The sequence below is a fragment of the Monopterus albus genome, unplaced genomic scaffold, assembly GCF_001952655.1.
Source record: "Monopterus albus unplaced genomic scaffold, M_albus_1.0 scaffold29.1, whole genome shotgun sequence".
NCBI classification, from domain to species: Eukaryota; Metazoa; Chordata; class Actinopteri; order Synbranchiformes; family Synbranchidae; genus Monopterus; species Monopterus albus.
The window spans coordinates 4310185-4326248 of NW_018127909.1; the positions used below are offsets into that span (position 1 = coordinate 4310185).

Consider the following 16064-nt stretch of genomic DNA (forward strand, 5'->3'; position numbering starts at 1 on the left):
GGCTCAAATCGCTCACTGCAGTTGTTGAATTAAAGGTTGGTTTACACCAAAACCAAAAGACAAACATATTCTCTCCTTTATTTCTAGAGGAATCTTGCCTTGGAGATAGGTGTGGTTTTATTTTGGAATATCTGAGAGAGATTTCTCTTAAAAGCCTGCCTCCACAACAGTAGAATAAAGGTGTATGTAATTTAGTTTGTGACGCGTAAAGCATTACCTTTAAAAACTTCAGGTACCATGTGTCTTTCCAGACATGTCTCCATTGCTGCGGACCTTAGTGTGAACACTTCTCACTGGAGCCACTGCTTGACCAAAGTAGTATTCCCTAGGAAAAGAGCTGATCCAGAGTAACGCTGTTTCACTACTTCTTGAAGAAAACAGTTTTTTTTAACACTATAATATTGGGAAGATGTTTAACTAATGCATGGCTAATGATGGCTTAGTGCATGAATTATTGATAGATGTATTTGTGTTAGTCATTATTAACAAATGATCAGGTCACTATCTGCGATTAGTTCATCCTTCATAGATAATCAATTAAGGAACATTAATTCACATTTGCTTCATGCATTTATTGATATCCTATGAAATTAGCTCAGTTACAGTTGCACAAAAGTTCAGTTCAGACCCACAGAACGGTACCTCTTTCTATGGAACAGGTCATCAGGTGCAAACATTTGTTTGCTTCTACAGGACTCAGCTGTATTTATGCCACATTATTTTTGTTGAAAGACATGGTGCGTAATATAGAGAATACTGCACTAAAACAAAAATCATTTAGCAGTTTCAGTCTGACAAATTAGGGAAAATGAGTAGGCATGTTGCTGGCTCTGTGTTACTGGCCTACCTTTGCTTTTTTTGTAGTAAAATGTTACTGATAAATGTGACGTAAATACACTGGGGTCATACTAATGTTTGCACCTGGTAACTAGAAACAAGCTTCACATTTTCAAAGGAACAGGTACTTTTGCAGCTAATGTGGTGGCATATCAATAAATGAATGAAGTAAATGTAAATTAACATTGTTAGTTTTGACTAAGAACTAATCATAGAAAAACTTCATAATTTCTTAATGTAACAGGAATCCATGATGTCACCAATGCATGCAAAAATGATCATAAGTCATACATTAGTTAAACTTAAGTCAATGATTTGTATCTTTATTATAAAGTGTGATCTAAGTTTCTGGTCCTGTGTTAATCACAAACAAAAGTTCAGCAGAATTCTCTTAACAGATATCTGAAAACAAGGGCACAATAAAAGCAAAACTGTCGGGTTAGCAACATCCAGATGTAAATGAAAAACTACTGCCTTTTTTGGAATTTTGATTAATTAAATCTTTAATTTTTACACATGAATGTGAAATTACAGCAAACATTTTATTACCAGGCAGACACAACCAGTCAGCACATGTTTCTTTCCCATTTTAAACGGTACATGTGTCAGATGGCACTATAGGTTGCCACGTGTAATATTTATGATGTCACTGCATTAGCATGATGAATGCAGACACTTTTCATTAGAGACAAACGAAAGCTATTCTGACGCAATTATGGCAAAAACAATAACAGCGCTGTGTGAGTCTCTCCATGATTGATAATACTGCAGGGGGGATTCAGCAGTGTTGAGCTTAACCAGGCTTTCCCTGGGGGGTTTTTCCTTAGCATTAGTCAGACAAATCCCTTTGTCAACCTCTCCCCTTGCCATTTTTATTCATAAGCATTTGGCCCAAAGAAAGACATCAAACCAAGAATACAACAAGAGGTCAACATCATCTTTGCGCAATGTTAACCTCTGCATTGATGAAGCTAATTCACATTTCCTCAGTCCAGCCTACGGGGGTTCAGGAGAGGAGGGTGTGTTTGTGTGTGTGTGTGAATGTGTGCATGTGTGTGTGTGTGTGTGTGTGTCAGCAGCCACTTTGTAGTGAGACTCCCTCTTGACCCGGGCCCCTCCACGTGGGGTTTGTATTGATAGTGTTTGCTGAAAGGAGGGGAAAGTGAATGTTGTCCGAGCTCATTGGAATGACAATGGGGGCATATGGTTGTGTGTGTGTTGGTAGTATGGTCATGGCAGCCACCATATTCCTCTGTGCCTGGTTGCCAGGTGCTCCATGAACAGGCCCACTGAGAGTCGACAAATCATACACGAATGCAACAGACTGGCTCGTGGCTCTTCTGCCCACTGGGGGGCTTTCTGTAGCTGTCTCGCTGTTTCTTTCTTTCTCTGCTATCTCTCCTTTATATCTGATCTGAATTATATAACATACTCTAACAACCAAACTGTCAGTGACAAGTGACTGTCACGCAGAGTCACCGACATTATGTTTGTGCTCCTAATCAGAGTCACCTTCCTTTCAATACTGTAAAAACCCCACAGAGGACGAGAGAATAAAGATAACCTGATGTAGTAGCATCCCCTCCCACACAAAGCCACTTCTTCTGTCATGAATAGTCAGCTCCACCCTAATGACTATTCAATACAGTCTGCAGGCTGCAGATGAACGACCAATCCACAGCAGCATCTGCTGCCGGCCTAACTCGCCAGACGCCAGCCTTGTAAGAGGGCCATTGCAGGCTAATTGAAAGACAGAGGCCATCTCTCAAAGACAGTGTATGTGTGTGTTGTGTGTTAGGATGGAGACTTGACAGAAATGGAGAGTGAGAGAAAGAAAAGAGGAGAAAGTAATTGAGCAAGGATGGAGGGAATAAGGACGATGAAAAGCGGAGGAGGAAGACAAACATTCCTCTCTTCAAGAAAGAACAGCTGACCTGTCAGCATCAGTTCCTATACGGCTGTACTGCAAAAGCCCCCATGGGCATTGAATTAACACAACCCAAGCCCACTTCGTGTAATTAGAGTGGGCTCGTGCTCTTATCTTATTTTAAATCCATTTTTTTAATGTATAAACTAACATTTGGTATAAGTAGGGAGACACCAGACATGACTTAGATGATGAAGGAATGCAGCTAGAAAAAGCTAAGCAGGTAATTGCAGCCTACAATAAACAGTAACTGACAAGTAATAAATATCCAATTTGACCTATAATTTATACATACAAGTAATCAACAGAATTGCAGCAGGTATTTACACGTCTGAAGGTGACAAATTTGATTTTCTGTTGTTTTTCACCTCAAGGTCTCTTTATCCTCCTTTGTAAATCTTTGCATGGGGAAAAAAAACAGCCTCCACAAACAAAAACTAAAGGATTGCTGTCATAATTCTCCTCAGTTCTCCTCCGGCAGTTTTTATTACTGAAGGCAGTGAATAATCTTTTCCAACCTGGCCATCCCAAATAACACAATCCTTCAGCATCACTGTTTTATGGTGAAGCGTAGATGAGAAAGGAAGAACATTCAAATGAAGCAGTATCTGGTGCAGTGCTATGGCATTCATAATGCAGCGGAAGGATTCATCAGCAGCTGGTAAATATAGAGAAGCAAAGAATGCTCATAGGAAGCACACTGTTTATCTAAGTGAAGAGAACAGCCTGCGAAGGGATAAACAGAGACAAGGTGAAACATGTTTTCTGGGTAAATGGTGGCATGGCACGGGTTCAGTTCTGATGGCCACATGTGCAGCATCAAAGTGTGCTTTCTGTAAATTAGCAATGCTTATGTTCAGGCTGCGCCAGACTACAAGAGTACAGGCCCCAAACCACACCAGTACGATCAGGGGCGTGCAGCCAGTCTGTTACTACCAGGTACGACACAGTATACAGATCTTATAGGGTCCAGGTTCGGTTCTGTTGGCATGATGCGTAAATAAAAGATGTTAGGACCCCCTAGCATTAAAACATCGGTGTCACATTATACAGTGAATGAATTAATTTGTCGTATGGCAGTGACTATCTTTTGGACCAGGAGACCACAAAGAGGGTTGTTTTCTGATTAGAGAGAAAGTGACTTCCTGGGGTCACTTCAGTGCTTCTATCACCTGGGGACTGCACACCTGTTTTTATTTTTCCTTGCATGGGGACACTGTCATGACTTGTAACTTATTTATGGTTGTGCTCAACTCACTTTTTATGTTTCTTTATATTCAGCTGTATTTTTGTGGATTGTTTGGCGGATTGGAAGCAGTCAGTGAGTCGACGTTTTTAATTTTTGTGATCAAACCTTATGAAAGACAACAAGTTATTTGGAGTTTAGACAGAGGCAGACAATTTGTCGCTTTTAAAGGGCCAGTTCACCCAAATGAGAACTGTATTTTCAAGTGTTGAAAAGTAACAAAGTACATTTTCTCAAGTACTGTTTGAACATATTTTTGAGGTACTTGTACTTTGAGCATTTCAGTTCTGTTCTACGTTGCTATTATTCTACTCCATTACATTTCAAATGGATATATTGTGTCTTTTCTCTACTACATTTATTGACAGCTGTAGCTGCTAGTTACTCTTCAGATTAAGATTCTGCAAATGAAAATGTAATTTAACTAAAAACCAGGAGCTTTTTTATAGAAATGCTACCTAACAAAGCAGCTAAAATTAACTCCATCACAACCAGCTACAGCATGAAAATGCTGCTTACATTTTAGAGCACAAGTAATAATCCAGAGGTTTTATACCATAGCGTAACATGCTCCAAGGGTTCATTTTAGAGAGTGAGCACTTTGCTCTTAATCTGTTTGTTTAGAATAATTTAGTACATTTGCTTGATAATATTTCCATACCTAAGGTTTTGAATGCAGTGGTTTTGTGGAATTGTTTTTTTTAACATGATAATTATACTTTAACTTAGGTAAATACTATTCTGTTGTATTCTTCCTTTACCACTGATATTTTCTCACCTAACATTAGCAGTATCTATCCGTGCAGTTAGTTTGGTTTTTATCTCTCTGTAGGTCTGAATTATCCATTTGTCACCTCCTGGTACAATTGCAATGGAATTTCATTTGTTGTGCTCAGAAAATTACATTTAAGTGTTTTAAGATCAATGCATTTTATATTTTATATTATCTCAGGCCCTGATCTGTCTCTTAATAATATTTATTTTGTAGGAAATCATATTTGTCAAAGTATTGTTCATATATATTTTAGCTAATTTAAGACAAAGGTTATGCTTTCTATCTAATGTTTGCTACCATTAGGCACCACCACTGGCCATTAGGCCATAAGTAACACAACCCCTCAGGCTATTCTAACAAGTGAGGGTGTGTTTACTGCTTATGACTTTCACATTTTATTTGTAAGAAGAGAAATTAGTTATTTCTTCTTTCAAAATTGGCATCTCCCTTTTGTTGGATTTCATTTCCGTTACTCCAGTGCTTTTGTCATTTTACTGTGTTGTACATGTTGTTTGTACATTGTACAGTACAGTTATGGTTTTGGTACATAAAACCAAAACTACAGCTCAGTACTGCTTGAGGTCAGCATGCAAACATTCAGTGTGATCTGGGTGAACCCTTCAATAACTTGACTTATGACATAGCAAAAAGTTTGCTGAGTGGCACAGTACAGTCCACGTGTATCACAGTAATAACGGTGCTGCTTATGAGCCTCTGCTCCTGCAGCACTGGCATTGACACTGCACTGCGAGGCAGGAAAAGCCAGGCCGTCAGGGATTTGTCAGAGGCCTGTTATTACATCTCTAGTCACATAAAATATGGCTGGCTCTCCAGAGATCCAACTGCCAGATAAATCCACTCTCCTCCATCCAGACTGGCGCTCGCAATGAAACCATCCAATGGTGTGCTTCAACCAGTGACCCCTGGTAATGACATGTGATTTATAAAGTACACCTTTTAAACAGAGAGACACATCTGAGCCAGGCTATCTCTCCCCCTCTCCTCTCTGTATCTATATCTGGTGTCATGTGAGATAACAGGAAGGCCTTTGGGAGTGGGGAGACATGACACCCATCTTTGGGGTCTCACAAAATGGCTACAATGTGGATAGTTTCCCCTGCAGCTGTCTGATCTCAATCTAAGCCTGCAATGAGCGCTGTCTTCTCCCACACAGGTCGCTAAGACATATTACAAAATGACACTTTAAGCCAACAGACCACAATGTGGCAGGGCTCAATCAATGCCTGGTTGGGAATAAAAAGAGTTATGGCATTCTTTACATGAATATCCAAAATTACAGCGCATGGTAAATATAGATTAAACTAACACAACTGGATTATGGCTAACCAGAGAGTTTGGGGGTTTATTAATGATGTAAATTTAATATCAAGCCATCAAAAGTACAAAAGCATCCACCACACGAAGGGAACCAACTACATTGTTTTACAATACAATACGACACGATACAATACATATCCCATGCGTCCTAGCTGCATCCAAGAAACAGACACAGGGTGCAGAGTTACAACACACAACCAGCATTGTATTACTTGAATTCATGATTTTCAGGACTCCTAACTTGACTTGTACTCAAGTACTGGCTGCATTCAGATTCCCAAGTTGAAGACAAGGACTTTTTTTGTAACAGGCCATAATAATTTTAGTTAAGATATTGCTAAGCTATTGCAACCTCTTCACCTAAACCATGTTGTATGTGGCACACTGCTATTGAAACGTAGACTCTGCCTATCAAAAAATATTCATATTGTTCACACACATACACTTACGAGTAGCTATTGTGTCACACACGGTAAATAAGCTCCTTTTAAAATTGTGTATCAGTTGTGTTTAATGTAAACCCTGATGACTTGGACTCAGTTAACGGGGACTCAACTTGGATTCAACTCAGGCTACTTTTTTTGGTGACTCAGGCTTTGGTGACTCGAACACTGAACTCAGACTCAAGGTTTAGTGACTCGACTATAACACTGCACATGACACATATAACACTTTTCCCAATCATATATAAATCAACATAACTGTCCATACAACACACCACCTCAGTGTACAATACAAATGTAGTAGACATACATAACTCAAGATATTCTCTACGTTTAGATCCCATTTAACTGATATTTATTAAGTAAAATTAAATTAGTATTAAGCAACAGAGCTGACTGATGAATAAAATAATTCTTCACTGTATAGCATCTAAATTGTGGGACTTTAAATTGCCTGTTCGAGGGCTGACATTGGAAGTCTACATATATGTAACATTCACTGGAAACCAGAAAACATGAGTAGATAATATATCAGAGAGAATAATTTTGCAGACAGCCAGGGTACTGTCCCCAGCCAGAAAACATCCCCTGCACAGTCTAGTAGCTTAAAAGATTAAGTTCTCTGGCTAAAGGGGAGCTGAGAGGCAAGCAGTGTCGCTGACCTTGGCGAGCCAGACACAGAGATGATGACACACCACTACAAATATCTGTCTTTAATAAACAGGCCAGCACAGCACAGAACACCAATTACACTCCACAGCTCAGCTGACTGAAAACAGACATGTGATGGAAGGTGAACAAATGATTCCCACTAATATCCTGTAAAATATATGCTGTATAAAAGATTAGCTAAAGAATATTATAATATTGTTGGATGCATATTACTGTCTGCATTATAAATGTATTATGCTGTGAGTAGTGAAACATTTTCACTTTAGACACTAATAATTAATTGAATTATCATTTAAGCTAAATTGTGTTTGCCCTCATATTATGCTAATAGATGCATTAATGAAACTCTTTGAAATATTATTTGACAACACTATGAAACATTTAAGGCAGAATTGGCCCATCACATATCTTTTTAATTAATCTGTCTTTCTGCTAATTTTTCCAACACTTGTCTTTCCAAATGATTCTACTAGGGGCTTTATTAAGAAATATACATTTAGTGGGTGTTGGGAAGGTATAAAAATAAAACAAAAATAAAAAGGAATTCAGGCAAATGTGTAAGAAACATGCTTAAAACCTAGCAGGTTTTATTTCTGCAAAACATCAGATTCATCTACTTCTGAAATCAGGTTTGACTCCCCCCACCTCCCCCCTCACCCCCTCACCCAGCAGCAGCAACTATAAACTGTGCTAGCTTCAAACTGCCTGGCCTCTGTTAGCCTTCATCAAACAGCTCTCTTTTTTCCTTTTCTTTCATTCTCATTAAAAAACGTCGGGACATAATTCTGAAAGTTTGCTTAAAATGAACAAATAATGTTTTAATATGCATATGATAGGGGGAAGGTCGATGGCTGTCCTATCAGAAACAAATAAAATGTCTTTAAGTCACTTTTGTTGTTAGATTCTTTTCTGTTCATTGCTGTTTTTAGTTCCTCACTGTAAGAATCCTGTCTATAAAGTCATGTAGAGGAATGATAAAATAGCCTCGAACATTTGTATTTGAAAGATTTCAATAATCAACTGTATTAAAAATAATAAAAGGCCATTATGTACAGTGATTGCCCCCCTAAATAATCCCACCACCATCATCGTCATCATCATCATCATCATCATCTCTCTGTTTTAATTTCACTGGCGCGTCCATCAGTGACGTGAAGCTATAATCACTGTAATATTGACTTACAGCATCCTGATTTGACATTCATTATGAAAGTAAATTAATAAATAACAATATCCTAAAATAAGAACAACAACAGCAGCAATAACAACAAACGACAACAAATGACTAATAATAATAATAATAATAATAATAATAACAGCCTGGTATAGGATTCAAATCCCCTAAATTCCTCTAAATTACTGGCAACTTTTTCATATTTATAAAATGGTCATTTCGATCGAAAAAACACACATTTTGTCCTGGGGCGTAAACTCGTTTTCCTATATGCAAATGCCCTGTCTGCGATTTTTCACAGCAGCATCCAAAATAAACCCATCATGTCAAACCTGGAGGACGCGGGGGAATTTGAGAGGAGGTGAAATATTTCTCGGATGATATAAAAGGAGCCCTTGCGCCTGAGTTATGGCCTGGATTTGGCGTTGCTGAGAGGGATGCATGCTGCTCCTTCTCTCCCGCCCCAGAGAAGGTATCATCAGAGCTGATATATGGCCCAGCTCTGCATCACCTTTATAAAACAAAGGATCATCCACGCATTGGGTCGAGGAAAATATCCTTCTATAGCTGCGACATCTTAAATAACCCCTCAACAAACTTCTCTTTTTGACAACACCCGAGTATGACGTTTTACGCCTAAAAACGCTTAAATAGACTACGAATTGTGATTTCTCGCCCTCATCTCTCTCTCTCTCCCTCTCTCTAGCCCTCTCTTTCTATCGCTCTGCTTCCCCTCATTTACCCCATATACCTATTCTGGTACAGTATCTCACCACAGGACTAAATTAGACCAGAGATGATAAGAGCACAAAGCATTATAATTCCGCCGGGCTCCTCCTCCTTTCAGCCATGCGTCCTAATTAATGGGACACCCCCAGTCGCAAAAAGCCCCGCACTGGACTGCAACATAGTCAAAGAGTGAAAGGGAAGAGGGCGAAAGTACCACTGGAGATAATTGATTACCTACCAATCAATGATAACTTGTTAGTAATCGTCAACTCTCTGGACCTCGCCATTTTCAGGGAGGCATCTCACTCCTGCGGACTTGCTGCTCCCGAGGATCGACACTTTGAAGACATCCTGTTTTGGATTAAGATTTTCTTTTCTCCCTTCTCTCCTCAGTAGCTTTGTGTTTTTGTTAACCCCCTAACTGTTATGTGACTTTCCTCCCCTCGTTTCTACGCGCTGAATTTTTCAACGAAGTCCTGTATAAACTGCGTACAACCAATGATGACATCCAAAGAAGTGGCCAAATGTGATGCAGTGGAAAACAGGAGGCGAAGTCCGCTGGACCAATTGCCGCCTCCTGCCAACTCCAACAAGCCGCTGACCCCCTTCAGCATCGAGGACATCCTGAACAAACCGTCAGTGAAACGAAGTTACACGATTTGCGGCACTGCTCATCTAATTTCATCTTCTGAGAAGCACCGTCCGTCCAGCATCCCTTTATCCAGCCGGGCTCTCCTCACCCAGACCTCCCCGCTCTGCGCGCTGGAGGAACTGGCAAGCAAGACCTTCAAGGGACTGGAAGTTAGCGTTTTACAGGCTGCGGAAGGTACACTAACATTCTAAAACAAAACGAAACAAAACCATCTAAAATACAGCTTTTTACTGTTATTATTACGCCATGTTTGATATTTTTTCTTGCTCGTATAATTAAAGGCCTGTGCCAGACAGAAAATGACATATTTTTGCTACACCCTGTAATTTGCATTCTGTTATTTTATGTGCTTGTTTAATAGCCAGAGCTGCTGTGTTCAGAAATGCACTTTTCCTTTTCCTAGTCTTCCCGAACAAAGGCGTGTTAATTTACTGTTCTTCAATGAAATAAATCACCGCCGCTTTTCTTTAATATTAGGGCCCTAAGTGTCTGCTGCTGAATATTTCCCAGAGGTGTATGTTTAATATTCCTGTAATTAGCTTTTCCCATAAGGACTAAAGGCTTTAGTCTACTGTTTTACAGATAGCATCACTTTCATTATGGTTTCTGCGTTAGGATGACTCTTACGCGCACACCGCTGCGGTGCAGATGAAGCTCTGCACCTGCATGAATATGTGATTTTCAGCCTCTTCCTCTCCCTCACAGGCCGGGACGGGATGACTCTATTCGGCCAGAGAACCACCCCGAAGAAGCGTCGGAAGTCTCGGACGGCGTTCACCAATCACCAAATCTACGAGCTGGAGAAGCGCTTCCTGTACCAGAAGTACCTGTCCCCCGCTGACCGGGACCAGATCGCGCAGCAGTTGGGCCTGACAAACGCGCAGGTCATCACGTGGTTTCAGAACCGGAGGGCCAAGCTAAAACGGGACCTGGAGGAGATGAAGGCCGACGTAGAGTCGGCCAAGGCCATCGGCCAGGTCCCCTTGGACAAGCTCGCCAAGCTGGCGGACCTGGAGAAATGCGCCAACGGCACGCTGGGCCACCCACGAGCCGAGTCCCCCGCGCGGGGCGGCCAGCAGGAGCATGAGCTCGCTCAGAAACTGCGGACGTCGCCGCTGTCTCCCTTCTCAGACCAAACAACTAGTAAAGAGTGCTCCGAGGACGAGGACGTGGAGATTGATGTGGATGACTGATGGCGCAGCGTGGGACTGAGAGGTCGAGAAACACAAAAGACGCTGAAAAAATCCTTGTAACTTACTGCTTATATTGTATACCATATCTCAGAACATGTACCAAAATGTAATGACTTTTATATCGGCACAGATAGACCTATTCATAGTGACGCATGAACACAGAGCAAGAAATATGCAGTGGTATTTTACAATGTATTCATTAGCTAACTGTTCCTACTTGCAATCAAAGCAATATGGTCTGAAATGACACGAGTAACTTATTATTTTTTTACACTACAGGCCGACACACACGCAGACACACCCTCACACGCAAATAGCCTACACTACACTTCACACACCTGTGCCATAAGGCCTGTCCTCACACACCACAATGAAAGTGCTCCAGTTCCCCATATTTTTGCATGTAAATGCATGATTTGATTTGTGATCATAATCTATTTATTTTTGCTTATTTTTCTTTTTTTTTTTTATTTAAATGGTTTTGTGTTTTCTGTGAGCCAAATCGCCATAGAATCATCTCGTTACTGCCGGACCTCCTCCTCCTCCCTCGTCATCATCTGACTGTAACCCTTGACTTCAGTTCATATTTGGCGTCCCGATGCTGCAGTGCAGGACGATGTTGGTCGGAAAGGCAAACTCGGACATCCATGCGTTTGTTTGGGAATGCTGGAGCTGGGGGGGGGGGGGGGAAAAAACAGTTCGGGTGGTTTGATTTTTGACAAGCTATAGGCTACTTTTTAGATTTATTGTTTGGATACAATAGATTTACAGTTATAAATTTGTTATGTTTTGTACACCTGTAAGTGCCTTTCTAAAATCAGGACATTATTTGAAAACCAATGCACAGACTGTAATGTATATAGGCTACTATGGGAATAAAATTGCTTTTCTGAATATTTCTTTTATGTTGTAATTCTTTGATTAATATCGAGGGTTTTTTTTGTTATGGATACAATAGCCTGTTTTTTTCCTATTGAAGAAAAAATCATTTTAAAATAAAATCACGCTCTCCTTGCCAAATCCGGGCGTGTAAGCATATCAAAGGCGGTTTATTTAGAGTTATTATACTCTGAACTATTTTGTCCCTTTGTGTCCTTTTCTGCTAAGATGCTCTAAACATTTTGCGGTCCAGAATCTCACATCTCCTTTCACGTCCTAAATGCGTATCGTGGCTTCTTGACCCTTAGACGTGTTTCTCCATTCGTGGCAAAAATTTATGTGAGAAACACAAATCTGGTGTCGGGGGGGGAGAAAGGAGAGGATGCCACAAAAACACAAAGTTTTGGGCCAGTTTCTCCGGGCCTTTATAGACCTTTTTTGTTCTGCTGGACTGGGCCGTAATTTTGAGCGTAAAGCATGAAAAGTGGGGACAAATGAGCAGCGTTCCCTGATGGGACGAGCCACAAAGGAGCAGGGCCGGTCCCCCGCAGGCACCAATACTGAGACAAGTGTGTCCCACCGCACAAAAAGGACGCGAACGTTTGGAGGCCATATGGTTTTTGAAATTTCCTCACAATTTGAGACAATTTGATGGATTGAGTTAACCCTCCTTTTAAACAGTTTAACTGGGTGCGAACAAAGGCCATAATGCCTACACAGACTCTCCCTTCATGAGGGCATCTGCGACTATTAATGTCTAGCCCTTTTCTTTGACTGGCGTTTTGAACAAGTCAATGAATTACAATGAAACTGTCCCTTTTTTTGTGCGCCGCTTGTCCTCCTCCGCTTTTTAGCTCTGGAATAATATGTTTGACTTCTGTCCAAGAAGGTTTTTCTAAACAAGAAATGGATTTTGTTGAAAGTGTTTTTAATGTTAAGTAGAGAGCCATAAAGAGTTTGGACTGTGACATTTATGCCAGAGTCTGGTTAGGGAGCTCTTTTGTTTGTTTTCTTCTCATCTCTTTTTTTCTTCTTCTGCCTCTTTATTTCTTTTGTCTTTAAGGAGTTTAATGAAGCTGAAAACATGGTGATGTGAGAAAGAGAGAGTGTCCAGCAGAGGAACTCAAAAGCCTACCTCCCGTTTAACCCTCTTTGTTAAGAGGGATGATAAGTAGAGCTGTCTTCTTGTGAATTGTTTTATAGGGGTTTCTTTTTTCTTATTTTTCACTTTTGTTTTTAATAGTACAGGGAAACCTGAAGAAGTTTATAGGACTGTAAGCACATAATATGACTGAAGCTATTCTAAATTCTCTGTAGGCACATTAGTCTTAATAAAAATATTTATAAATAACACTAACTTCCCTATTTTGCATTTATTAGCGATACATAATGGTTTATAAGACACTATGATGTAATTATAAGCGGCTACATGGAATGTATTTGTTAACTACCTCCTCCTGTGGAGGCTGCTATAGGCTCCTACAAATGAGTAGCCCAGGTTTTATAAGCCTGGAAGAAGTTACAAATGGTGACAAATACAAATTAATAAACAATTCATTATATTTGCTTACAATTGTATTATAGTGCATTCTTTACTATTTATTAATTGTTTAAATCAGATAAATCCAAAACGGGGTCTTGGGCGTCAAAGTAAACATTTAATATTATTTTTGTCAAGGTAAACCACGATTTTAAAAGTAACCTCCAAAAAAAAAATTCAATTCGGTTATTTTGTAAATTGCCCTGCAAATATGAACGTTCCGAGTTCAAACTTATTCTTAAAACCGATTCTTTGTTTTGCGGCGTGCGCGTGTGTTCATGCGCGTGACTTCCGCAGCCTATTCTGGCTCAAGCATATTTATGAAAGGAGAGGGTGTTAAGGCAGGCTAAGTTTATGGATTTCACTTGCTTATTTTATGAGGGCTTGTCAGGCGGTCCCGGTGATAAGTAATACTACAGTCTGAGGGACCACTTCGTGGTAATTAATCTGGAGGTCTTAAGTGTATTTCAGGATTTTACTTCAAGATGGAAAAAATCACTACTTCAATCGTCCGGAAAATTGAAGTTTGATGCATGAGTCCCTACTGAAACAATAGTACAGCCCTCTCTCTTTTCACCTCTGTCCCCCCCGTTTTGTATACTCTCTCTCTCTCTCTCTCTCTCTCTCTCTCTTCTCTTATTTGCACCTTGTAGAAAACAGTCTCAAGTGCAAAGTGTAAATTTATATCTGAGTCACTGGTCACGTGACGGCATTAACATTGCAGTTATTCATGTTTGTTTCTCAAAAATAATACAAAACATATTAAAAATGCAGAGATTTATGGGCTTCCAGTAGTCCCTCAGTTTACTATTATTATTATTAGTAATAGTAGTAGTAGTAGTAGTGGTAATAGTACTAGTAGTAGTCCTCTTAGTTATATTGAGTAAGTATGAAAAGGAGCTTTGTAAATGACTTTATGACTTTATATTTGCCTGGAGTTAAATCACTCTATATATCTAAATAGAACTGAATTGTAGAGTTTTAATCATAGCCTTCCTGTGGAGCCAGTTAATACTTCAAACTTCAATTTTACGGACGATTGAACTAAGCATGTTCCTGACAGAATTGATGTATGTATTAATTTCCTTTAACTGTTGATTAATTAGGCTGCGCTGAAGGCTCAAATGGAACGGTTTGTTGGGAAATTTGCATATTAATCAAATTCTAGTTGATCATTCAAATAATCCAGGCTATGTGAGTTTGGTATGTAGCTTGAAAACATAAAGCCAGTAAACACAGTTTATTTTCTCAGACACTTTTTACGAGAGAGAGAAAGAGATTCTCTTTTAATTTGAAAAAAAAAAATTCAGAGACTGTCATGATGTGGAAGTTAATCTGCCCCACTGCTGAAGTCTCTGTGGCAGCAGCAGGCTTCAGATGTGGCTGGTGTTTGTAGGATGATAAATACAACTTAGAACCACCAGAATCTTACAAAGGGTTCCTAAAGGTATAAAAAAAGGTTCTAATTGACACGTGAGAAGTCACGAAGGTAAAAGAGGCTGCAGAAAACAGTGCGGAGGTAGGTACAACATAATCCCATGCAGATGATTCTATCTAAAAAATTATTATTAAATTATTCTTGATATATTTGTTGTATGACTGGATAATGAGAAGCAGGTTTTCCTTTGCTAGTCTGGTATCTGAGGTCAGAGGTGCACCAACATTTGCTTTGTATTTCTCAGCTGTGAATCAAGATTGTTAAGAAAATTCCAATACATTAAACATATTTCTATGAATCATTAGTGGCACATATAACTATGATTTCAAATACTCCGAAAACAAAACATTACATATAAATATAGTGTTACAAAGTATACTAGATAGTGCAGACAGGAAATAAAGGTCTTTTTTTATCTTTAAAAAATAGATGTGGTGGAAAACAACATTTTTATAGAGCAAAATACCAAAATAAACAGATGAAAAAATGAAGTCAGCATCACCAGCACAAACAAATCTAATGGTTTCATCCTTTAAATCACATCAGACCAAAACACATATGAAAAGCTATCAAAGTGATTCATACATAAATATGAATACAAATACATAAAAACACATGGAGGACAGTGGGAAAGGAAGAAGATGATGGTGACAAGCCTCAAATTCCAGTCTGCTGCTTTGCTGCTGAGGATAGAGGTGAACAGAGACACCTGCTGGTGTTTACAGGACAGTGTGCCCCATACAGCGAGCAGCTAACCAGCCATGGTGTGTGTGTGTGTACCTTTGTATTACTTACATCAAGGGGACAGAAACCTGTTAACATACAACACTGTGAGGACTGAATCACTGAATTTTAGAGTGGCAACATGGTTTAGGGTTAGGGTGAGGTTAGCGTTAGGCAAATAATGGTTATGGTTAAGGTTAGGGTAAGTCTACAGAACATGAATATAAGTCTATGTAAAGTCCCCACAAGGACTGAAAACACAGCATGTAGTGTGTGTGTGTGTGTGTGTGTGTGTGTGTGTGTGTGTGTGTGTGTGTGTGTGTGTGTGTGTGTGAGAGAGAGAGAGAGAGAGAGACAAAGAAAGTATGTGTATATGTGAAATATGATATATGAAAATGTCTAAATAAATAAATACTGCAAAGTAAGATTAATCATAATAGTGTGAGACATGATGTTTGAATCATAAAAATAATAGTCAACTTTCTCTCTCTCTTTCCC

The 16064-nt window shown here is 39.5% G+C and overlaps 1 protein-coding gene across 1 annotated transcript; it reads left to right on the top strand.

Annotated features, from left to right (window-relative positions):
• The first annotated feature begins 9293 nt into the window (after positions 1 to 9293).
• Positions 9294 to 11656, top strand: LOC109957964 (transcription factor LBX1-like). The gene is made up of 2 exons (XM_020596226.1): positions 9294 to 9967; positions 10499 to 11656. Exons 1-2 carry the CDS (start codon positions 9640 to 9642, stop codon positions 10984 to 10986), a joined length of 816 nt encoding a protein of 271 aa, XP_020451882.1. The 5' UTR covers positions 9294 to 9639; the 3' UTR covers positions 10987 to 11656.
• The last annotated feature ends 4408 nt before the right edge of the window (positions 11657 to 16064 follow it).